General features: G+C 54.1%; 2 protein-coding genes across 4 annotated transcripts in view; both read right to left on the reverse strand.

The window, feature by feature from the left end:
- Positions 1–3,598, reverse strand: part of HNRNPM (heterogeneous nuclear ribonucleoprotein M) — a 40,931-nt gene extending 37,333 nt beyond the window's left edge. The window contains exon 1 of one of the 2 annotated variants that reach the window (XM_004614761.2): positions 3,420–3,598. In XM_004614761.2, coding sequence (XP_004614818.2) covers positions 3,420–3,532 — 113 coding nt within the window. In that variant the 5' untranslated portion in view covers positions 3,533–3,598. The remainder of the gene's footprint in view (positions 1–3,419) is intronic. The other variant, XM_004614760.2, reaches the window with a different exon arrangement.
- Positions 3,599–4,197: 599 nt separating this feature from the next.
- Positions 4,198–19,180, reverse strand: MARCHF2 (membrane associated ring-CH-type finger 2). Of its 2 annotated transcripts, none has more exons than XM_055125096.1 (6): positions 19,025–19,180; positions 18,394–18,519; positions 13,489–13,716; positions 8,779–8,974; positions 7,322–7,531; positions 4,198–5,142 (listed from the first exon to the last, which is right to left on the reverse strand). In XM_055125096.1, exons 3-6 carry the CDS (start codon positions 13,662–13,664, stop codon positions 4,984–4,986), a joined length of 741 nt encoding a protein of 246 aa, XP_054981071.1. In that variant the 5' UTR covers positions 13,665–13,716; positions 18,394–18,519; positions 19,025–19,180; the 3' UTR covers positions 4,198–4,983. The 2 variants fall into 2 exon arrangements, with proteins under 2 accessions (XP_054981071.1, XP_054981070.1); XM_055125095.1 differs by having other exon boundaries at positions 18,394–18,648.
- Positions 19,181–24,509: the final 5,329 nt, after the last annotated feature.

The following is a 24,509-nucleotide window of genomic DNA, read 5'->3' on the forward strand; positions in this document are numbered from 1 at the left end:
AAAGGTGAAGATACCACTGACGTGCACTTTGCATTCAGGCCAGGGGCAGTGACTGCCATCACTGAGCCCGGTCCCCAAGCACCACTCTCCTGGGGCCAAGTGTCACATCATTCCTGTTTTTCATCTCCATTACTGAGATTGTAGGTTTCATTCATTATTTGCTATGCAGACTGGGGGGAGGGGTGGGGGTCTGAGTCTGATAAATGCCTGAAGTTTTTCCAGGCCAGAGCAGTAGTCCAGAGTTAAGGCGCTTGCCTTGCTGGCAGTCAATCCTAGTTTAAACAGCGTAAGGCTGCCCAGCCCCGCCAGGAGTAATGATCACAGGGAAGGGAGTAATCCCTGAGCCATCACCAAGAGTAGTCCCAAAACAAAACAAAGAAAGTGCTTCCATTTTTCTCAGGGCCAGAGGAGCCGGCTCAAAGGGCAGGAACACAGTGTGTCCCGTAGGGGGAGGGGGTCGCGGCAGGCCCCGTGCTGCTGCACTGCATGGCACTGAGCATCAGAGAAGAGACATCTCTGCCAGAAGTAGCCCCCAGCACAGTTGGATGTACCCCGGAAACACAAAAATTTACGACTGGTACTTCCTTGTACACCGTTTCAGTTTATTAAATGCACATACAAGCAGCATTTTTGAACTGTAAAGGAAATCCTACTCTAATACAGATTAATCACCTTACAACAAATATTTCTTTCTCACAGGACTCCAAAGCCATGCTCAGGAGGCCTTGGGCCACTCTCGGAGATCTGTAGGTCTAGAGCTAGAGGTTGCCGTGAGCTCAGCACCTATAGTGTGGGGACACCAGGGCTCACCCAGCAATGTTGGGGGATTGGGGTGTCTCCTTGAGGGCCATGCAGTGCCCAGGACTGAAGCCAGCTGGGGAATCATATCTGGGTTGCTAATCCCCCTACTCTCTCCCTGGGCACCAATTTAATGCTAAAGTGCTTTATCTTAAGAGCTATGCAAGAGAAAAAAAAAACAAGTCTTCCACCTGTACATCCCATGTACTGTTAGCTCCCTAGAAATATTAAAGCAATCCTGGGTCCTGTGACTAATGGGTCAGGTGTTCTGGCTTTCAAATCAGTCAAAAAACACAACATGAAAACAGTGGGAAATGTTGCATTTGAAAAGTGTACCCCAGACACTTATCTGTGACTTCCCATCCACACATAGTTCTGGCAGCAGCTCCCTGGCCCACCATAGCTGCTTAGGGAAATGCAGACAGGAAATAAACGCATCTTCCAGGCCCGCAGAAATCCTAAACAGCTGAGAGGATTGAAAACACCTTTCAGAGAGGGTAGGGTGGGCTTAAGACTCTTAATATGCCTTTCTATTGCTCTGAAGACCAGCTCTTCTCCACCCAAGGATAAAATGTTTAGGGGAGGGGCTGGAGAATAGCACAGCAGGTAGGGAATTTGCCTTGCTCAAGGCTGACCGAGGTTGGATTCCCAGCATCCCATATGGTCCCCTGAGCACCGCCAGAGTAATTCCTAAGTGCAGAGCCAGGAGTAACCCCTGTGCATGGCCCGGTGTGAACCAAAAAAAGGGGGGGAGTTCAAGGGATAAAGAGCACATGGAGAAGACATCTGCCTTGCGTACAATCCACCCACTTTGGAACCCAATTCAATCCCAGGCACAATATAGGGTCTCCCTCTTTGGGATTACCTTTTGTGATGACCGAACACAACCAGATTTGGCCAAAGACGACCTCACACACAAAAATAAAGTTTAACCACAGAACCGGTGTGCAGTGAGTGCTCCTTATAGGGAGCTGCAGGCTGTTTAGGGGGATGAGAAAGTCCCCGTGGATTTAGGCGCTTCCTTTCACCCCCTTCTTCCAGCTGTGAACTTTACAATGCGACTATGTTGCCAAAGACTTTTTTTTTTTAAATCTGTGGAACTTCAAACAGATGCCCAGCCTTCCCACTCTCCTGATTCCATCACCAACCCACGCCTGCAGATCCGGGCACTGAAAACAACTCTCCGGATTATCCTCCAGATGTGGTGATCAGAACGCATGGATTGAACGGGGATTGAAGCACCCAGCCCCAGGCAAAAAAAAAAAAAAAATCAGGAAACTTTAAAACTCCAAAGACCCTGAACCAGAGTGAAAGGTCAGTAAGAAAAGCATTCGGCTCACAACGTGGCCGACCGGGGTTCGATCTCCGGCATCCCATCAGGCTCCCCGCCCCCAGAGCCCCGCCAGGAGCGATCCCTGAGTGCAGAGCCAGGAGAAAACCCGAAGCACCGAGCAAAAAAAATAAAATAAAATCCGAAGACCCGAAGCAGGATTAGAAATCGTGCTGAAGTTTTTTTTGGTTTTTTTTTTCTTTTTGGCAAGTTACTAAGCTTCCCGCGCGCCTCACCGCCGATTTAAAGGACGGGGGAAAAAATATTTTAAATCCCCTGGAACACAGAAGACGGTTCTCTCCGCCTCCCCCCACCCCCCAATAGATACACACACCCCACTCTTTTGTTTTCTCCCGGAGTGAAGGCAGATTGTGCTCGCAGCGCAAAATAACAAGGCTGCGAGGGGCCGGAGCGAGAGTCCAGCCGGCGAGAGCTCTTGCTCTGCGCGCGGCCGACCCGTGCCGTTCCCGGCACCCCGAGGGCACCCAGGAACCCCGCAAGGGTCTGCCCAGAGCACCGCCAAGTGTGACCCCCGCTCCCCACCCCCCCCCCAAAAAAAAAAGCAAACAAGCTCCTGCGCACCGGGAGCGCCGTGGGGGCACGGCAGGCCGGACGCGGGGGAGGAAAGGCGGGCGGCGGGCCCAGAGCGCGTGGCGGCGGCGCGGGGAGCCCGGGTGCGACTTAGGGGCAAAGGGGGGGGGGGGAGGCGCCTTGGAGGCGGGCCCCGCGGCTCTCACCGCCCCCGCCCCCCCCCACCCCTACCCGCCTCCGCTGCCGTTTACCGGGAGCGTCGGCGCGCGGAACGCAGCGCGCGCCTTCGCTCCCTTCTTCCCCGGCCCCCCAGCGGGGACCCATTTGGGAAACTGAGGTTTCCCCCCGCCCCCGGGGTGAGGAGGAAGGCCGGAGAGGAAGTGAAAACACACGCGCCCAAGGTCACCCGACCCCGGGGTCGCGGCCGCTCCGGGGTCCGGCGCCCTCAGCCCCGCGCCGCGGGACCCCGCGGCCAGAGCGCCCGCAGCTCGCCCGGCGGGGGGCGGAGGTGTGTGTGTGGGAGACCCCGGGAAGTTGAGTCCCCGAGGCCTGGAAGGCGGGAACGAGCCTTGACGCGCTCCCTGAGCCCTGGGCCGCCCGCGTCTCCCCCGTCCCGACGCCGGCGGAGGCCGCGCTGAGGTGGTGGGGTGGGGGCTGGGGGGAAGAGACACGACGGCCATCAACAGACCTAACGGGGCCGCCGTCGGCCGCCGCGAGAGGAGCCAGCCCCGGGCCTCGGAAAACGGGGGGTAGTACTCACCCCTTCGGGCCCGGAGCCCCGTTGCCGCTCGGCACGCCGGGCGCGCCGCTCTCCTCCTCCATTTTGGGCTCCGTCGCCGCCACCTCGGCCGCCGCTTCGACCCCTGCCGCCATTTTCTCCGCGTCTGGGCTTTGTGTGAGAGAGCGGGCTGCGCGACACTGCGCCTGCGCGCCCACGTGACCCCCCCGGCGCGACCAGTAACGCCTGCGCGCGCCGCCACCGGCTCCCGCCTTGACCCCTCCCGCCAGGGCCACGCCCCCTCCCGCTAGAGTCACGCCCCCTCCCGCTAGAGTCACGCCCCCGCCGCCGCGGAGCGCAGGCGCGTTCCCGCAGCTGTCCCTCATTCATTCCTGCTACAAAATAAGGCAGGAGCTGGATAAACCACAGGCTGATCCGTGCCTAACTCCTCCACCCACTCCACCCACCGGGATCAAGTTATCCTGTAATCAGAGTTGGGGCAGAGAAAGTTTGGACTAGGGGCCCCTGAAAGGTTGAACAGAAAAGAATTAGCGCCAGTATCAGGATCGACTGTGCCAAGTGCCACCTCTCTTACATGTGTTCTTCACCGTATATACGGCTCTTGGGAGTTGGAGAGATCGAACAGCGGGCAGAGCGCTGGCCTTGCACGCCGCCGACAGGTTCGAGCCCCGGCACCCCATAGTATCTCCCGGAGCCTCACCCCAGGTTGTTCCCTTCAGCACAGAGCCACGGTTAAGCCCTGATCACGGCCAGGTGTAATCCAAACTCCCCCCCACCCATAAAAAAAAAAAAAGAGGGAGCTCCATTAAAATGGCTCTTCTGCCATACAGTCGGGGCAAAGTAGAAACGGAGCTAGAGAGAGTTCAGCGATTAGGGTGCCCCCAGCACCTCCAATTCCTGAGCACACAGCCTTGATCAGTGCTGGATGTGGCCAAAGGAAAAATATAAAGTCAGTAAAAACGGTTCTTCTAGATTTTTTTTTTAGAAAAAAAAAATGGTTTATTATGCACCCACCCTGCCTTTCACTGAGAACCCCAGATGCTGCCTTTCCCCTCGGGATGCATCACAAGTCGTGGAAATCGGGTGCCCGTGTGTGGAGTCCGTGACTCCACCACTCAGGTCCTGGGTCCCCCGCCGCCGGGGAGGGACCCCCACCAGGTCTGCCTCGGTGTCTCCACTTCCTGCGGGGCCTGGGTCTGTAAGACGCGGTGCATGTGGATAAAGTGGATGGTGCCAAGACAAGCGGGCCTGCCGGGTGCAGCGGAAGCGCAGCGAGCAACTTGCAGCCAACACCGGGCCCTGCCCGGGTTGCAGGTATGGGGGGGGGCTGGGTCCTTGAGGCTCAGCCTCTTGGGGAGAGCCCCCTCCCCGGCCAGCCCAGAGGGAAAAGGGCAGACCGGGAGGGAGCTGGAGATCGGATGGCTGTGGTGCCCAGGTCTGCGTTGAGCTCACTCACGATCCCACCTGCCCCTCGGTCCTCCTGGACAAGTCCTCTGCATCCCCGGTTGCAGAGGCCTCCACGGGGCACCTCCGGGAAGAAGTGCAAGCTCGGGGTGACACCCCCCGACGCCGCGCTGTGGCCCCCTCACACTGGCGTCTCCTCGGCCACCTTCTTCAGGAGTCCTGCGGCCAGCGGGGAGAGCGGGGTGCCCTCGGCGCCCGCTGCGTCCCGCACTTTGAGGCGCACCTTCTGGTGGGTTCTTCTCCACTCCGAGTACAGCTGGCAATGGTAGCGGAAGGACACCTGGGGGTAAGGGACGAGGGAGTCAGAGGGCAGGCTAGCAGAGGGGGATCCCCCAAGACGCCCCCACTGCAGTGCACCCCTCCCGCACCACCCAGTCACAACCGGCCTTGGACCCAGCTGTGTGTCCAAACCAAGTGGGTACGTGTTCCAATTCACTGTCCATGGGGGCCCCGCCCCCGCACCCCCCCACTCGGGGATTCAAGGCCTCCTCCCCCATCCCCACACCAAAGGGAAAAAGGTCACCAGCAGGGAGCTATGGTTCCAGGTCTAAAAAAAAAATTTTTTTTCCATTTTTGGGGGCTGGGGTGGGGGATTTTGAGCCACACCCAGCGGTGCTCAGGGCTTACTCTGGGCTCTGATCTTGGGGAATGGAAGCGACTGTATGATGGCTCTGGCCTCTGAAAAAAAAAAGTTTCATTTCTTTCTTTTATGGTGGTGGGGCCATATCCAATGGTGCTCAGGGCTTATTCCTGGCTGGGCACTCAGAGATCAATCACTCCTGGGAACTCCAGGTGGTGCCGGGGATCAAACCCGTATCAGCCATGCAGAAGGCCAGCACTCTGCGCCCTGAGTTCTCTGCTTTTTGTTGATTTATTTTTTTTGCTTTTTTTTGAGGGGGAGGGGTCACACCTGGCGATGCACAGGGGTTACTCCTGGCTCTGTACTCAGGAATTACTCCTGGCAGTGCTCAGGGGACCCTATGGGATGCTGGGAATCAAACCCGGGTCGGTTGCATGCAAGGCAAATGCCCTACCCACTGTACTATAGCTCCAGCCCCAGCTCTCTGGCACTAGCATTTTTTAAGTTTTGGTTTTGAGGCCACACCCAACAATGTTCAGGGCTTACTCATTCTCCTGGCTCTGTGCTCAGGGATCACCCCTGATGGGGCCTGGCCCCACACTGTGTCCCATGGCGCTCCGGTAGAATGGATGTGGGCCTGAAGCCCAAGCCCCTGGACACTCTCTCTGGCACTGCTTCCCCGAGTTGCATCTTCCTCTCTCTCATTCTCCAGCTCTCTCCTCGAGAAAGTTTATAGTCCTACACAGATAAAGTTCCTGGCACCCCGTTACAGGTTTCCTGAGCCCGCCAGGAGTGGTCCCTGAGCACAGAGCCAGGAGTAAGCCCTGAGCACTGTTAAGTGTGACACAAAAACAAAAAAAAAAACCAAAAGAACATTTGAACTCCTGGGGCTGGAGCGATAGTGCAGAGGGAATACTTAGCCCTGCACAAAACTGACCCAGGGTTGATCTCCAGCACCCCATACAGTCCCTGAGGACCCTTGAAGGGATGCCTGAGCATGGCTGGGTGTGGCCTCAACCTCCAAAAAAAAAAAAAAAAAAAAGGGAGTTGGAATGATAGAACAGTGGAGAGGGCATTTGTCTTACACACAATCAAACAGGGTTTGATTCCCGGCATCCCATAGGGTCTCCCAAGCACCGCCAGGAGTAATTTCTGAATGTAAGCCCGGAACACTGCAGGATTTGTCCAAGAGAGAAAGAAAGAAAGGAAAGAAACAAAGAAGGAAGGAGGTGCTGGAGCACTCCTCACAGCGGTTAGGGCCTTGCACTCAGCTGACCCGGGTTCAATCCCTTGGCATCCCATATGGTCCTTCAACTACAGCCAGGAGTGATTCCTGAGTACAGAAGTACAGAGCCAGGAGTAACCCCTGAGCATCGCTGGGTGTGACCCAAAAAGAAAAAAAAAAAAGGAAAGAAAGAAAAGGAAGGAAGGAATGAAGTGAGACTCCAGCGACAGTACAGTGGGTAGGGCTTTTGCCTTGCATGTGGCTGACCTGGGTTTGATCCCTGCCACTCCTTTTGGGGCTCGAGCCCACCAGGAGTGATCCCTGAGCATAAAGCCAGGAGTCAGTTTTGAGTACCACTGGGTGTGGCAAAAAAATTTAAAAAATGAAGAAAGAAAGTTTATGGTCCCTCCCCACCCCAGCCAGATGAAGGAGGGGCACTGCAGTGAGGGAAACTGGGGACCAGGAGCCCCGTACCCAAGATTTGCACCTGGGCCAATCCTAAACCTAGACCGGGCTGGGCATGCCTCCCTGCACCCACAGAGGCAGGGGCACCACCTCCCCAGTGCCACTTCCAAGTCAGCCAGGCTGCAAACAAAGGCACACAAAGGCTGCACATGGACAGCTCTTGGCTCCGGGGAGCCGGGGGCCACTCACCAGCGTCCAGAGGACATAGATGGTGAAGAGGGCGATGGTAAGGGCGATAAGTCCCACGGCCTCCAGCCGGCTGTGCAGACGAAGGTGATCCTGGGCCCCCCGCAGGCACAGCCAGCCTGAGATGGCGGCGAGCGGCGTGATGAACAGGAAGCAGACCATATCACAGCAGAGCGTCCGCTTCTCCGTGCGGGGCCCCGGGTCCTTCAGCCACTGCAGGGAGAGGGAGGACATACAAAAGGGACAGTCAGGGGGCTGGAGCAATAGCACAGCGGGTAGGGCGTTTGCCTTGCACGCAGCCGACCCGGGTTCGAATCCCAGCATCCCATATGGTCCCCTGAGCACCGCCAGGGGTGATTCCTGAGTGCATGAGCCAGGAGTGACCCCTGTGCATCACCGGGTGTGACCCAAAAAGCAAAAAAAAAAAAAAAAAGGGACAGTCAGGCTGGAGAGACAGGACAGTGGGGAGGGCAGTGGCCTTGCATGCGGCCAACCTATGGGGTTTGATCCCCATCCCCGACATCCCACAGGGTCCCCCAAGCCTGCCACAAGTGATTCCTGAGTGCAGAGCCAGGAGTAAACCCTGAGCATCACCAGGTATGACCCAAAACACAAAAAATTATTTGTTGGGGGGCACACCTGGCAGTCCTCAGAGGCTACTCCTGGCTCTGCTAAGAGTGATTCCTGAGCACAGAGCCAGGAGTAAGTCCTGAGCACTGCTGGGTGTGCCCCCCCGCAAAAAAAGGAAGTAAGTTGGGGCCAGAGTAGATGGTACAGCACAGAGGGCATTTGCCAAGGATGGTGCCATAGCACAGCAGGTAGGGCATTTGCCTTGCTTGTGGCCAAAAAGGACCCAAAAAGCAAAAAAAATTAAAAAACAGAGGGCATTTGCCTTGCTTGTGGCCGAACCAGGTTTGATTCCCTAGTTCCTGAGCAAAGAGCCAGGGGTAACCCCTGAGCATCGCAGAGTCTTCTCAAAAACACCAAGAAGGGGCTGGAGCAATAGCACAGTGTGTAGGGCATTTGCCTTGCACACGGCCAACCCGGGTTCGACTCCCAGCATCCCATAGGGTCCTCCAAGCACCGCCAGGAGTAATTCCTGAGTGCAGAGCCAGGAGAAACCCCTGTGCATCGCCAAGTGTGACCCAAAAAGAAAAAAAAAAAACACAAACAAGGTGCTGGAGCAATAGCACAGCGGGTAGGGTGTTTGCCTTGCACGCAGCCAACCTGGGTTTGACTCCCAGCATCCCATATGGTCCCTGAGCACCGCCAGGAGAAATTCCTAAGTGCATGAACCAGGAGTAACCTCTGTGCATCGCCTGGTGTGACCAAAAGAAAAACCAAAAAAAAAAAAAAAACACAAACAAAACAAAACCAAAAATAAGAAACCAATGTACCCACCCACAGACCACAAGTTTCCAGGGTACTCCACCCGCTCTACACTCGGGGAGCCTGTGTACCTCTGTGAGGGGCTGCGGCCGCTTCTCTACTGCAAACTCCGTGTGGCACAGCTCACAGTAGCTGGTGTTGGATGACGAGAGCCACCGCTCCAGGCAGCTCTTGTGCACTGCACCCAGGGTCCCCGTGCAGCCACAAGGAGACAGCAGGCTCTCCCCGTTTGCTCCCTCATGGCAAATGCGGCAGAAGGGGCCATCGCTGGGCAGAGACAGGACAGGGGAGCACACCATTGGATTATCCGCATCATCAGTTCTACGAGGTGGTATGTGCTGCAGCCGCGGGTCAAAAACTGACTAGTCCTCCTCCAACGCCCAGCTCCAAATGCCCTTGCTTCCAGGAAGCCTTCCCCGACTCATGCAGATGAAACAAGGCGCTTCCACCCTCAAGTCCTTTCCCTAATTCAAAACCTCTCTCTCTCTCTCCTCTCCCTCACCGTCTCTCTCTCTCCCTCACCGTCTCTCTCTCTCTCTCTCTCTCTCTCTCTCTCTCTCTCTCTCTCTCTCTCTCTCTCTCTCTCTCTCTCTCTCTCTCTCTCTCTCTCTCTCTCTCTCTCTCTCTCTCTCTCTCTCTCTCTCTCTCTCTCTCTCTCTCTCTCTCTCTCTCTCTCTCTCTCTCTCTCTCTCTCTCTCTCTCTCTCCTCCTCTCTCGCTCGCTCAATTGCTTGCTCTCTGTTTCCTGATGGCAGGGAGTCACACCCACAGCTCAGGGCTATTTCTGGTCCCGGTCTCTGAGGTGACGCCTTGCAGTAGTGCTTGCCAGATCGTATGCAGTTCTGGGGGATCCAAAAGAAGTTAGTAGCATGCAAGTCCAGGTGCCTTCACCCCCTTTATTCTCTCCAACCTCCCCTTTTTTCCCTTTAGCTTTGGTTTGGAGGCTGCACCTGACGCTTTCTGCGGGCCCCGGTGAAACTGCAGATTGATGGCCCACACCCGCCTGTAGAACAATCAGCTTCAGCCCCCCCTGAGCCACCTCCCCTACCCAGCACAGTCTTTAGGACATCGTTATTGGAGACTCTGGGTCAAGCTGCACCTGAAGGCCAGGCTCTCGCACTGGCGGGGAACCTTATGTGTCCCGGAGAGGCCAGCACCGCGAGAAGCCCTCATTGGGCTGGGGAACATGGACACAAAAAGCAGGAGCAGGAGGGGAAGTGTCTGCCTAGCTGGGTCACTAGGGATGCTGGGTCTTCCTGGGGCCTCTAGAGAGGAAAAAGGTCCCTCCAAGGACTCCTACCCAGCACACGAGTTCACTGTTCTCCAGATGTTTCTGCCCTGAGAGCTCGCTGCAGGAACCACGCAGGCTGAGCACGAGGGCTATCTCCCAGATAACAGCCAGTTTAGTCACCTCTCTGGTTCTGTCTTGCAGGCAGCACGGCTGTTTCCGGGGAGGGGCTTGGCTATATGGCAGCAGGGCCTGGACACTTCTGGGGCGGGGCCTGAATCCACTTGTGGGCGTGGCCTATATTTAATGGGCGGGGCCTGATTTTATCTGTTCAGGGCTTGGAGGTTTCTGGCTGTATCTGAACCAGACCTGAATGATGCTGGGGCGGGGCCTGTAGTTTCTGAGCGGGGCCTGTAGTTTCTGGGTGGGGCCTGTTGCTTCTAGGCGGGGCCTGGATGTTTATGGGCAGGGCCTGACTGTTTCAGGGCAAGAGCGCCCCTCTCCCAGCGCCATCATACATGGGTTTTCTCCAGATTCCCCTTAATTTGTTCAGATCTTAGACTCCCCCACCCCAGCTCCAGGACACACATTATCTACTGTGTCCTGTAAAGCCATGCATTCCCCACTTCGGAAACACATGGCATTTGGGTTTGTCATAGGGCTCCCTATTTGGGGAAAATGATTTCCTGATTGACTTCTGGAGCCTCGTTATGGACCACGACACTCAGGGTCAGGGGCTGCAGCGACCTTGAGTTTGTCAAGTTTGGTTTTGATTTTCTGAAACTACACCCAATGGTACTCAGAGTTTACTAATGGCTCTGCACTCAAGAATCATTTGTTGGGGGGTGGGCGCGCTGGGCGGGGCAGGGACCATAAAATACATATATATATATATATATATATATATATATATATATATATATATATATATAAAAGAATCACTCCTGGGCTAGAACGATAGTACAGCACGCGACCAACCCGGGTTTGATTCCAGCATCTCATATGGTGCCCTGAGCACTGGCAGGAGTAATTCCTAAGTGCAAAGCCAGGAGTAACCCCTGTGCATTGCCGGCTTTTTGGTGTAACCCAAAGAGCCAAAAAAAAAAAAAATTATTCCTGACAGACACACAGAACCATGGGGGATGCTGGGGATCGAACCTGAATCGGCTGTGTTTAAGGCAAACACCCTTCCCCCTGCACTAACACTCCAGCCTCACCAAGCCCCAGCATGGGAACCCTGGGAGAAGGAAGCAGAGAAGGAGGAGGAAGAAGAAGAGGAGGAGATGGTGTCTGCCCTTGCTGATGTTTACACATGAGGAAACTAAGGCAGACGAGGGGAGACCTGTTTACACAAACCTACACAGCAGTGGGGACTGGAGTGATAGCACAGCGGATAGGGTATTTGCCTTGCACACGGCCGACACAGGTTCAATTGCTCCGTCCCTCTCAGAGAGCCTGGCAAGCTACCAAGAGTATCCTGCTCACACAGCAGAGCCTGGCAAGCTACCCGTGGCATATTTGATATGCCAAAAACAGTAACAAGTTTCACAATGGAGACGTTACTGCTGCCGGCTCAAGCAAATCGATGAGCAACGGGATGACAGTGCTACAGTGCAGTGCTACACAGCAGTTAGATGGCAGTGGTGGGGGCTGAACCCAACGTTTCAGACAGGAACCCCTCCCCCCAAGAACAAAAACAAAAAAACTAGGGCGGGAGAGATGGAACAGCAGTTAAGGTGCTGGCATTGCATGCTTCCGATCCCAGCACCCCATCTGATCCCCTGAGTCCTCCCAAGAGTGATCCCTGAGCACAGAGCCAGGAGTTCCCCCCTACAAAAAAAAAAAACAGGGCTGGAGCGATAGCACAGCGGGTAGGGCATTTGCCTTGCATGCGGCCGACCCGGGTTTGATCCCCAGCATCCCATATGGTCCCCTGAGAACTGCCAGGAGTAACTCCTGAGTGCAAAGCCAGGAGTAACCCCTGTGCATCGCCGGGTGAGACCCAAAAAGAAAAAAAAAAAAAAAAAAACAGACAAACAAACAAACAAAAAAAACAGACAGGGGCTCCTACGTTACCCTGCCTTGCACAGCTGCTGTGATAATTGGGCTTCTGGCATTAAAATTTTAGGTGGAAAATAACAACAACAATAATATGTGTGTGTGTGCGTGTGCGTGCGTGTGTGTATACAGAGAGAGAAAAAGAGACAGAGAGGGGAAGGAAAGAAATAGGATGGGAAGAGCAGGGGTGGAGGAGATAATCAGATAATCACAGATCACGGAGAGGCTGGCCCAGAGTTGACCAGGAGAAGGGGAGTTCCTGAGTTCCGGAGGCTGCAGGGCAGCTCTACAGTACAGTGTGTGCTGGGCAGAGCTGAGGGCCTGGGCTCAAAGCTCAGCCCTATTGCCTTGCATGCAGCTGACCTGGGCTTGACTCCTAGCACCCCATATAGTCCCTAAGCCTACCAGGAGTGAGCCCTGAGTTCCACTGGATAGAGCCCCCAAGCCAAAAGCAAACAAACCCAGGGGCTGAAGAGATAGTACAATGGGTAGGGCTTTTGCCTTACGTGAAACAAACCTGGGTTCAATCCCCAGCACTGCAAAGGGTTCCCCAAAGCTGCCAGAATGAAGCCCTGAGCCCTTAGGACTCTGGAGTGAGCCCTAAGCACTGCCCGATGTGTGTGTTTTGTTTTTTTTTTTAATAAAAGGGAGGAGTTGGAGAGATAGCACAGAGGGTAGCGTGCCTGCTTGCCATGCAGGAGGCCAATTCAAGTTTGATCCGTGACACCCCAGAGTCCCCCAAGCCCTTCCAGGCATGATCCCTCCACTCAGAGCCAGGAATAAGTCCTGAGTTCAGACACGTGTGGAAAATAATGATTGCTGTATCACTGTATCACTGTCATCCTGTTGCTCATCAATTTGTTCGAGCGGGCACCAGTAACGTCTCCATTGTGAGACTTGTTATTGTTTTTGGCATATCAAATATGCCACGGGGAACTTGCCAGGCTCTGCCGTGCGGGCGAGATACTCTCTGAGAGGGGCGGAGGAATCGAACCCGTGTCAGCTGCGTGCAAGGTAAACACCCTACCCACTGTGCTATCGCTCCAGCCCAGAAAATATTAATAATAATAATAATAATAATCGTCAGGGGGTGAGGGGCATAATGGAGAAGCCACCAGCAGAGCTCAAGGAGGCCCGAAGTAGAAGTGGGGGGGGGCTTCTACCCACACCAGGCCTGGGTCTCTGAGGGGCTGCAGGAGATGCTGAGCTCACCCAGCCAGGGGCCTGCTGTCATTTCGGGGCTTCCATATCTTGCTTTGGGGCCCCAAGCTACTGCCAGTGCTCAGGGCCCGCTTGGGGCTCTGTGCTCATGAGTGGCCCCCTAGCGGCGATCAGGGAATCCTACACGGGGCCGGAGATGAAACCAGGTTTCACTTCTGCACCCTGACCAAATTATTTCCCCTGGGGAAAGCGGCTGGGTGGGGGGGGGGCGGGGGGGGGAGAGTGGCGACAAAGGCAAGACCCCCCCACCCCCTACGCACGAGGCCACCACTCACCTGGGCGTGTCCAAGGCCCGGATGACGGTGGAGAGGAGCCGGCCGTCCCGTGAGGTCACCTGCGTCACGTACTGTGGGGGGCCGAGCCCCGGGGCCTCCAGAACCTTGGAGAAGGCGGGGCTGCCGGAGCAGTCACACAGGGACCCCGGGAGATGGCAGCAGTCGCCCGTCGTCATGGCCTCGGGGGGACCCTGCTTCCTAGGGCCCCAGACCCATGGTCCCAGGAGCCTGGGAGAGGCAAGCAAGACTGGGTTAGCGAGCCCTGACACCCCCCAAGGGGCTCCAGCTCCAGCTGCTTGAGCAGTGGCTGGTCCCCCACCCCTACCCCACCCCATCAGTCCCATGGGGTTTGGGGGTGATGGCTGAGGACTGAAGTCTATCAAAGCTGGGACGTGGCTCAGCTGCAGGCCACTCGCCTTGTATGCACGAGGTCCTGGGTTAGAGCCCCAGCTCAGCAATGCTAAACAAGCAGAAAAGGAGCCAGAAAGATTAGACCGGCCAGGAAGGCGCTGGCCCTGCACGTACCCAACCCCAATTTGATCCGCAGCCTCCCAGAGGGGCTCCTGAGCACTGTCAGGAATGATCCCTGAGTGTATGGCCCAAAGGCTAAAAAAAATATATAAACAAATATGGGGGCTGGAGTGATAGCTCAGCGGGTAGGGCGTTTGCCTTGCACGCGGCCGACCCAGGTTCGAATCCCAGCATCCCATAGGGTCCCCTGAGCACCGCCAGGGGTAATTCCTGAGTGCATGAGCCAGGAATGACCCCTGTGCATCGCTGGGTGTGACCCAAAAAGCAAAAATAAATAAATAAATAAACAAATAAATAAATAGAAGAACAAGGGGTAAAAAAAGATGATGGGACAGTGGGAATGGCATTTACCTTGCATGCGGCTGACCTGGGTTCGATTCCCAGCATCCCATATGGTCCCCTAAGCACCGCCAGGAGTAATTCCTGAGTGCAGAGCCAGGAGCAGCCCCTGTGCATCGCCAGGTGTGACCCAAAAAGCAAAAAAAAAAATGATGATGGGCAATGCCAGAGCGAGAGGACAGCAAAGGCAAAAAGGAGGGCGTTTGCCTTGCATGCAGCTGACCCAGATTCGAGCCCTGGCACCCCACAGGGTCCCCTCAGCACTACCAGAACTTATTTTCTGAGTGCAGAGCAGGAGCAAGCCCTGAGCAAGGCCCCTCCAAAACAAAAAACAAAAAAGAAAGAAAAAAAGTCATTCCTGGAGAGGCAGGAAAGAGGGATTTCCTTGTGCTGTGCATGCATTTTCCTGAAGGGGGGTGAAGGTAGGGGTACCCCAAGCTTCCCAGAGCCACAGTCCTGGGAACTGGTGATCCTGATCAGTTCCCCCTGACCCCCACCCCAGTCCCCGGATGTTATCTTGGGCACACAGCCTTCCTCAGGACTGCTCCAGGCCAGCGCTGATACTGGCTTATCTGGTGGCTGGTTGGGAAATACACGTCCAGCTGGTCAGGCGGCCTGCAGAGCTGTTCCAAGGCCGTTCATCCGCAAGACCACTCTGGGCCAAAAGTCAGTCCAAAGCTCATTTTGGCTTCCCTTTGGTGCTTTGGAGCTCAGATTGGCTTTTTTTTTTTCCTTTTTGGGGTCACACCCGGCAGCACTCAGGGGTTACTCCTGGCTCTGCACACAGGAATCACTCCTAGTGGTGCTTGGGGGAACATGAGAGATGCCAGAGATCAAATCTGAGTGCGCTGCAGGCAAGGCTAACACCCTCCCCGTTGTACTATCGCTCTGGCCACTGCACTATCTGCTCAGGGGTTACTCCTGGCTCTGAGCTCAGAAATTACTCCTGGCAGTGCTTGTGGGACCATATGGGATACTGGGAATCGAACCCGGCTCATCTGCATGCAAGCCAAATGCGCTCCCTGCTGCACTATCACTCCAGCCCTTCCAAGAATGATTTTATAATATTCATCTCTCACTGCCCCCCCCACTTTTTTTTTCTGGTCTCTGGGTCACTCATAGCAGTGCTTAGGGCTTATTCCTGGCTCTCTGATCAAAAAATGGGCTGGTAGGGGCTAGAGCGATAGTACAGCGGGTAGGGTGTTTGCCTTGCACTCGGCCGACCTGGGTTCGATTTCCCGAATCCCGTATGGTTCCTGAGTGCAAAGCTAGGAGTCAGCCCTGAGCAGGTGTGACCCAAAAAGCCAAAAAAAAAAAAAAAAAGGGGGCTGGATCGACAGCACGGCAAGTAGGGTGTTTGCCTTGCATGCAGCCAACCTGGGTTAGATTCCTCCGTCCCTCTTGGAGAGCCTGGCAAGCTACCGAGAGTATCCCGACCGCATGGGAGAGCCTGGCAAGCTACCCGTGGTGTATTTGATATGCCAAAAACAGTAACGACAAGTCTCACAATGGAGACGTTACTGGTGCCCACTCGAGCAAATCGATGAGCAAGGGGTTGACAGTAACGGTGACAGTGATGCTCAAAAATGGCAGAGCCAGGGGACCCTGTGGGGGGTGCTGCAGATCAAACCCAGGCCAGCTACATGCAAGGCAAGCACCTTATCGTCCAATGCACTATGTCTCCACTCCCCTTTTCCCCACCCTCCGGCCACACCAGCGGTGCTCAGGAGCTATTTCTGGCTCTGTGCTGAAGGGAGGGATCACTCCTGGCAGTGCTTAAAGGATACGGGGTTCCAGGGATCAAATCAGAGTGAGACCCATGCGAGGTCAGCACTTTACCCCTTATCCCACTTCTCAGACCCCCAGTGCAAGGACTTGAACTCAGTTCAGCAAGTGGATTTGGGACTCGTGACTCCAGACTGTTGCTACGGCTGTGTGTCCTAAGAAAAGTAATTTGACCTCTCTGGGCCTCATTCTTCCTCTCTGTCCAATAACTTGATTGAGCTGGCGGAGCATGTCTGCTGAGGGACTTCCAAGATAGAATTCCCCAGACTCAATTCGTCCGGTTAAGCTCAACTGTAGCTAGGCCTGCTTTAGCAGGGAGTTTGGGGACCCTAACTTTTTCCACACTTGCCTAGTTTCCCTTTTTTGCTCTTTTTGAATGTTTCAGTCACATGCAGCGGTGTTCAGGGACTCCCACCAGCACAGTGCTAGGGGACCATAAAGTATTGGGGGGTTGATGGGGCCAGAGTGGCAGCTAAGCAGATGGTACTGGCTGGCCTTGCCTCTGACCGACCCAGGTTTGATCCCCGAAATCCATGTGGTTCCCTGACTCCTGCCATGAGTAATTCCTGAGCACAGAGCCAGGACTAACCCCTGAGCATCACCAGGTGTGGCCCAAAAGCAAACAAACAAAAGTGATGGGGGTTTGGGGGCTGGAGCAATAGCACAGCGGGTAGGGCGTTTGCCTTGCGTGAGGCCAACCCAGGCTCAATTCCCAGCATCCCATAGGGTTCCCCCAAGCACCGCCAGGAGTAATTCCTGAGTGCATGAGCCAGGAGTGACCCCTGTGCATCGCCGGGTGTAACGCAAAAACCAAAAAAATAAAAATAAGTTAAAAAAAATTAAAAATTGGGGGCTGGAGAGATAGCGCAGCGGGTAGGGCGTTTGCCTTGCACGTGGCTGACCCGGGTTCAAATCCCAGCATCCCATATGGTCCCCTGAGCACGGCCAGGGGTAATTCCTGAGTGCAAAGCCAGGAGTAACCCCTGTGCATCGCCAGGTGTGACCCAAAAAGCAAAAAAAAAAAAAAAAATTAAAAATTTAAAAAAGTGATGGAGGTTAAACCCAGGATTCCCACACAGAAAACAGGTACTTGATCTTCTGAAGCCTTCTTCCTGGCCCAGGTTAGCTCTGTGCCAAAAGATGACCTCAACAAGCTGCTTCTCTCTCCTAATGCTAACCACCTCCAGCATCCAGGGCCCTCGAATGTGGCCGACTCACATTTGATACCCAGCATCCCATATGGTCTCCAGAGCTCTGCCAGGAGTAAGCCCTAAGGACCCCCAGATGTGACCCTCTAAGACCAACAAACAAATAAATAAGATCTGTGAATATGAAGAAGATAAAAGCCAGGGAGGCAGCTCAAGATTTGGGGTGCGTGTCTGCAGGCGCGAAGCCCCAAATTCAGTCACTGACACTTCATGACCGGCTCCAGTAGTGCAGGGTGTGACCCCACGGGTCCTCAGCAGCACCAGAAGCAAGCTGCACTGACTCCCCACGTCCTGCTACAAAGTGGCATGGCTCATTTGTCCCAAGCGATCTCTGGATGCCCTCAGCACTGCTTGGGTGCCCCCCACCCAAATAGCAGGGGCCGGAGTGATAGTACAGCGGGGAGAGCGTTTCTTTCGCATGCATCAGACCCAGGTTTGATCTTTGGCATCCTAAAGGGTACCCTGAGCACCTCCAGGAGTAATTCCTGAGTACAGAGTCAGAAGTCCACCCTAAGTAACAGCAGGTGTGGGCCCCCCAAAAACATATATATAATTTGCAGGAAAGAGTATGGGGCCACACCTGGAGATGCTTTGGGGAGCAAGCCTGGACCTCTCCCCCCCATGCAAAGCATGCTCTCAGCCTTCTAAGTTCTGTCTTCGACCTGAACCATCGACTTTTATTCTCTATTTATTTTGGGCTTGGGGGCCACACCCAGCAGTGCTTAGACTTACTCCTAGCTCTGCACTCAAGAATCACTCCTGGTGGTGCTCAGGGAACCCTAGGGATGCAGAGGATCGAAACTGGGTCGGCCGCCGCAGGGAAAACAAATGCCCTCCCCACTGCGCCATCACTTTGGCCCCCAACTTTTGTCATTAGAATCAGCCCCATCAAATTACAGAGCTGTTGAGGAGGCTCTGTAAGTTTGGTGAGCCAACGTAGACAGTTGGTGCCCTGCACACCATAAGTGCTTAATAAATGCCCGCCATTGTTTGCTGGGCAACATGTGGAACCTGTGAGTTTCCTTCATTGCTCTTCACTCACCAGACAGGCTTCTGTTGGTCCTTCAGTCCTTCCTTGGCTCTGCATTCAAGTCCCAGGTGGATGATTTAAGTTTGCTGTGTGGCCTTGGACAAAATGCTCGACCTCTCTGAGCCTGGCTATCACCTCCTGTTTATAGCCATGGGGAACACTGGGGGTAAGTCCACCTCTTCTTCTGGTTCCTGGAGGCCCTGAGGGGCTAAGGCTACCAACTCTTGCTGCCCTGTTTGAAGCATCCAGGTACTCTGCTAAGGGAGCCTTGGTATAGAGTGAATAATGAAAATTATTAAGATGCAGGCAGGGGCCCGCGAGACCCAGGTTAGGGAGGACATGAACCCCTTGCACCTGACATCGAGGCTTGGCCCCTTCTCATGCCTCCCCACGGCCTCCTTCCTCTGGCCTAGCGGTGACCTGGTTTCACAAATGGGGAAATTGAGGCTCGCACGGGTAGTTGCCAGTTGCTGTGCTCCAGGTCCCGGGCCCCGGGCCCTCCCGCCGCCCTCGATCTCTTCCAGTCTGCCAAGGCTGAGGCCCAGAGTCCCGGCCAGGAGGTCCCGCTCGGGCCCAACCTCAGCACCGGCCCCCCCAATCGCCCCCAGCTTCGCCCTCCCCTCTCCCGTCGGCCCGTGCCTACCTGATCCGCGGCCGGGCCGGGCGGCTGCACAGGTCCTACTGCGCACCCGGGCCCTGGTCCCGGCCCGGCCGGTCCGGTCAGCTCCGCTAGCTCGGCTCTGTCCCGCACCTGCGTCCGGACACCGCCCGCAGAGCCGACAGTGTCACGGTCCAATAGCAAGCGCGTCCTGTCCTCATTAGCCAATCACCGTGCGCGTCCCGCCTAGGGAGGCGGGGCTGGAGGCGACGGGGACGTCCTGGGCCCCACAGGCCCCGCGGCGCAGCAGCGGATGGCCCCGCCCCAGCCGCGACATGGCTCCGCCCATGCCGTTGAATAGGGTCCGCCTATTTTCTGGCCCCGCCCTCTGTCCTGGTCCCGCCCCGCCGTGGCACAAGGTTAGGGCAGCGCTTAACAGCGCCCCCTGCCGACGAAACTTATTAATAAATGAAACTATGAACTACAGGAAAGTGAACGATGTGACAGGTCACAAAATGATAAGGGTTTGGCTTCATCTCATCAATCCCGAGGGAAGGAGAGATCGTATGATGGCGTGTTGTAGATAAGGAACAAATTCCAAGAGAAGCTAAGGAGTTATGGAAGAGCATCAAGCCAACATGATCTACTTATCTTTCATTCATTCATTCATTCATTCATTCAATAGGTTCATTCACTGTTATTAACATTAGCAGGAGCGGAGCAGAACGATAGTACAGCGGGAAGGGCGCTTGCCTTGCATGCGGTCGACCCGGATTCTATCCCCTGAACCCCATAGGGTTCCCTCAGTACTCAATCAAACAAAAACGGAAAAGAGAGCTCAAGGCACTGAGCGCAAGCTTTGTATATAGGAGACTCAAGTTCCTTGTTCAACTCTGCATGGCCCCCTGAGCATCGCCTGGGGCGACCTGAGCAGTTCGGAAGGGAACAAAATCAGTAAGAGAGATTATTATTATAGGGGCCAGAACAAGAGTAAAGCCAGGAGGGTGTTTGCCTTCCAAGCAACCAACCCGGGTTCGATCCCCAGCATCTGATAGGGTCCCCTGAGCAACACCAGAAGTAATTCCTGAGTGCAGAATCAGAGGTAACCCCCGAGCAACACTGCAGAGTGTGACCCAAAAAGAACAACCCTATTATAGATACAAGTTAAGCAAATAGTGTTGAGCTGGAGAGATAGCACAGCTCAGAAGACCTTGGGTATAACTGACTCAGTTCTATCTCTGCACCGCATAGAGCCCCTCTCCGGCTCCTCCAGGAGTGATCCCTGAGGGTAGAGCTGTAAAAAACTAATGCTCAAGGGGCGAGTGCACTCGCGGGCTCTCTAGGCGGCTCTGTCTCACCGCCCGCATTCGGTGCCCTGGAACCGCAGTGTATGGGCTGGATTGGGACGGCCGGTGGTCAAGGACAGGCGAAGGAAGAACGAGGACCAAGCTAGTTGCTGATTAGTTACCGTTTATTCAATCTTCCATCTTTCTCATCTCCCACACTCCCAGCTCCGGCCTCTCTCTGGATCTACAGCCGCTTCTTTCTGGCTTCTCTCTCTCTTTTTCCTCTCTCGCCCTTGCCCCTAGGTTACACCCAGCCAGGTAACAAAATCAACATAACAAAGCCCTTCCTGAGGGCTGTCAGGTTTAAAGAGAACATAACCTAGGGGCGTTTTAAAGCCCTTCCTGACTGACAGTAGACAAAATAACTCTTAAGGGTTTTTTCTCCTCTCCCCATTCCAAACACTCATTAACATGTTAATACTAGTTATTTTTGCATGGACATAGCAAGAGATACATTGAGGTGTGCAAGGCAGCTCTCCTGGCAACATCTTGCCACAGGCTCAGACCACAGCACTCAGACCAGATTAATCATTCCTCACCCTAGCAGGGTCCAAATCTGGTTATCACTGTTTGGATCATGACAACATTTGTCCATGATCAAGCTCTTAACTTATAGTTAAGCATTAGGCACTTTGGCCAGGCCCATCTCGATGCCAGGGTAGCACACAACTCACCGCTTGCCCTGGGTCCTTCTCATCCCACGTTGTCGGGACCCTGCTTTGGGGATGCTAGGAAGTAAGGGCAGCTGAGGCTTAGGTCAAGAGAACAGATGCTGCCCTGGAGGAAAATATCGTGTAGAGTCAAATGACTCCCAGGTTACAAAAGCATAACATTTGTTAAGTCTTCCTGTGTCCATACAAAAAAGGACTTGCTCTGAATAAACTATGCAAAGGACTCAAGGAGAAGAGGAAAACATTATTTACAAGTCAACAGAACACTAAGAAAGAAGCTACAAATAAACAAAGAGGAATAGGAGCACTGTAACGGGAGTAACCCAATAAACCTAAACTACCTGAAGCTATGTTATCCTACATAGAGCCAGTAGTGAGACTTGAGCCAGCCCGGGTGTGGACCCAACACAAATAAATAAAGGGAAGGGGACAAGTTTACCATTTGTTGAACACATAAAACCTGTGTTTGGGGCTGGAGCAACAGCACAACAGGGTCGGGCGTTTGCCTTACACAGCCAACCCGGATTCAATTCCCAGCATCCCCCGAGCATCGCCAGGAGTAATTCCTGAGTACATGAGCCAGGAGTAACCCCTGTGCGTTGCCAGGTGTGACCCAAAAAGCAATAAATTAATACATAATAAAAATTAAAAAGAAAACCTGTGTTTGGGTACTGATTTAAACAAAGTATCTTGGGCTGGAGCGATAGTACAGCGGGTAGGGCGTTTGCCTTGCATGCGGCCGACCCGGGTTCCATTCCCAGCATCCCATATGGTCCCCCGAGCACCGCCAGGGGTGATTCCTGAGTGCAGAGCCAGAAGTCAGCCCTGAGCATCACCGGGTGTGACCCAAAAAGCCAATAATAATAATAATAATAATAATAATTTAAGGGCTGGAGAGATAGCACAGCGGGTGGGGCGTTTGCCTTGCACGCGGCCGACCCGGGTTCAAATCCCAGCATCCCATATGGTCCCCTGAGCACAGCCAGGGGTAATTCCTGAGTGCAGAGCCAGGAGTAACCCCTGTGCATCGCCAGGTGTGACCCAAAAAGCAAAAAAAAAAATTTAAAAAGTATCTTAAAATAATGAGATCTGGAGAGATAGTACTGCAGGTTAGGTGCTTTCCTTGCATATGGTCTACCGAAGTTCAATCTCCAACACCCCATAAGGTCCTCCAAGCCCTGCCAGGAACAGACCTGAGGGGCCGGAAAGACAGTACTGCAGGGAGGGTGTTTGCCTTGCCTGTGGCTTGCCTGGGCTCAACCCCCAGCATCCCAAATGGTCCTCTAAGGATTTTCAGGAGTAATTCCTGAGTGCACAGCAGGAGTAAGACTTGATCAGTGGTCTAAAAACAAAACAAAAAAATTATAAGATGTTCAGGGATGGGGGCTGGAGTGATAGCATAGTAGGTAGGGCATTTGCCTTGCACACAGCCAATCCGGGTTCGATTCCCAGCATCCCATATGGTTCCCTGAGCACCGCCAGAGGTGATTCCTGAGTGCAGAGCCAGGAAAAACCCTGTGCCCCTGTGCATCACCAGGTGTGACCCAAAAAGAAAAAAAAAATGTTCAGGAATGGAACTGGAGAGAATATAGTTGGCAGGATGCTTGCCATGCACATGTCAGACCAGGATTCCATCCCCAATACTTCATATGCTGAAGAGCCAGGACTGAAACCAGAGTACTTCTAGGAGTGACCTAACATCCAACTAATCGCCTCCAAAAAAAGATAAACAGAGAAATGTCACTTTGACAATTTCCAGGATGATGTAAATTCTATTCTCCAAACCTGGCTACTTTAGAGATGTAGGAAAAACTTTATAGCTGGAGTATGGCTGGGATTTGCAAATGGGAGATGGATTGGTTCACCGGAAGTGGGTGAGGAGGGCTGAAAATGTGGCAACAGTACATACTTCATATGTGTGGGGTTCTGGGTCCCACCCATGACACAGACAAAGTGGGGGACCTCGCCTCAAAGGAAAGGAATGCACTGACTTAGCCAAGCACGATCCAAAAATCACACATGTGGGTGATGGGGTGGGGGTTTTTCTTTTTTTTTTTTCTTTTGGGGTCACACCTGGCGATGCACAGGGTCTACTCCTAGCTTTGCACTCAGGAATTACTCCTGGTGGTGCTCAGGGGACCATGTGGGATGCTGGGAATCGAACCCAGGTCGGCTGCGAGCAAGGCAAACGCCCTCCCCACTGTGCTATTGCTCCAGTCCCTGTCTTTTTTTTTTTTTCAACTCTTCTTTTCACGTTTAATTTTTTCCCTAATAAGCAGTGACCTGGGGACAGGGGACAGCAGAGATGAAAAGGGGTAAATGCACTAACTTTGCGTGTGGCTCCCTAAGCAACCCTGATTCAAATCCTTGGTCCCATCTAAGTTCCCTTGAGTACAACCTGGGGTCACTTCTGAGCAGGGCGCCAGGACTAACTCCGGAGCATCGCCAGGAGTAACCCCTGTGTGTCGCCAGGTGTGACCCAAAAAGCAAAGAAAAAAAAAAAAATGTAGCTCTCTATATTTGGTGGAGGAAATAATTTTTATTTTATGGGGGCGGGCAGGCCAAGCCTTGCTCAGGGCTGAGTCCTGGCTTTGTGCTCAGGGATCTCTCCCGGCAGGGCTTGTGGGACCATATGGGATTGTGGGGATTATAACCAGGTCAGCCGCATGTAAAGCAAGCGCCCTACCTGCTCCAGCTGACTTTTATCCCTCTGCTAGGGCGTTCTGGCTTATTCTAGGAATTCAACAAATGGCATTTTTGTTTTTGTTTTTTGGGTCACACCCGGCGATGTCCAGAGGTTACTCCTGGCTCTGCACTCAAGAATTACAACTGGCGGTGCTCGGGGAACCATATGGGATGCTGGGAATCGAACCGGGGTCGGCCACGTGCAAGGCAAACGCCCTACCTGCTGTGCTATCGCTCCAACCCCCTGCACTCGATTTTTGCCCTTTTTCGTGGTGGTCATTTTGATGCGGCGCCACACGCTCCGTCCACAGTGCTCAACATGCCAGCAGTAGAACCAGATATTCAGGGGTATTGCGTATCTCAAAATCCCGTGTTCCCCTCCTCTCCCCCAATAGTGTTCAACAGCGACCCCTGGTGGTGCTAGGGGCTACTCCTGGCTGTGCTCCCGAGCGACCCCTGGTGGTGCTTTGGGGAATCTGATGTTGACCTCATGCGTGTATTTTTTTGGTTTATTTTGGGGCCACAACAGCTAAACTCAGGAATTACTTGTGTCTCTGTACTCAGGAAGCACTCCTGGAGGAACTCGTGGGACCATGTGGGGTGCAGGGGATCGAAGCCATGTCTGCAGCCCATGTGCAAGGCGAGCGTGGCTGTACCATCTCTTGGGCCCATCAATATTAGTCTTTTAAGCTCTGTATCATCTCTGATCCCAGCGCCTCAGTCCCTCATACCTGCAGGGCAGATGCTCCCCTGATCAGCTGCATCCCTGGGGGCCACTTCTCTTACTATCCTTGTGGGAAGCATCTCCCCATCATCCCATGGTGAATC

Source organism: Sorex araneus, chromosome 2, assembly GCF_027595985.1.
Source record: "Sorex araneus isolate mSorAra2 chromosome 2, mSorAra2.pri, whole genome shotgun sequence".
NCBI lineage: Eukaryota > Metazoa > Chordata > Mammalia > Eulipotyphla > Soricidae > Sorex > Sorex araneus.

Bases quoted from the DNA above. Each gene is read 5' to 3' on its own strand.
- MARCHF2 (XM_055125096.1), bottom strand. From the start codon at position 13,664: ATGACGACGGGCGACTGCTGCCATCTCCCGGGGTCCCTGTGTGACTGC. The intron at 8,975-13,488 runs GTGAGTGGTGGC...GTCTCTGCCCAG, and splicing joins CGGGCCTTGGACACGCCCAG to CGATGGCCCCTTCTGCCGCA. The intron at 5,143-7,321 runs GTGAGTGGCCCC...CCTTACCCCCAG, and splicing joins TCTATGTCCTCTGGACGCTG to GTGTCCTTCCGCTACCATTG.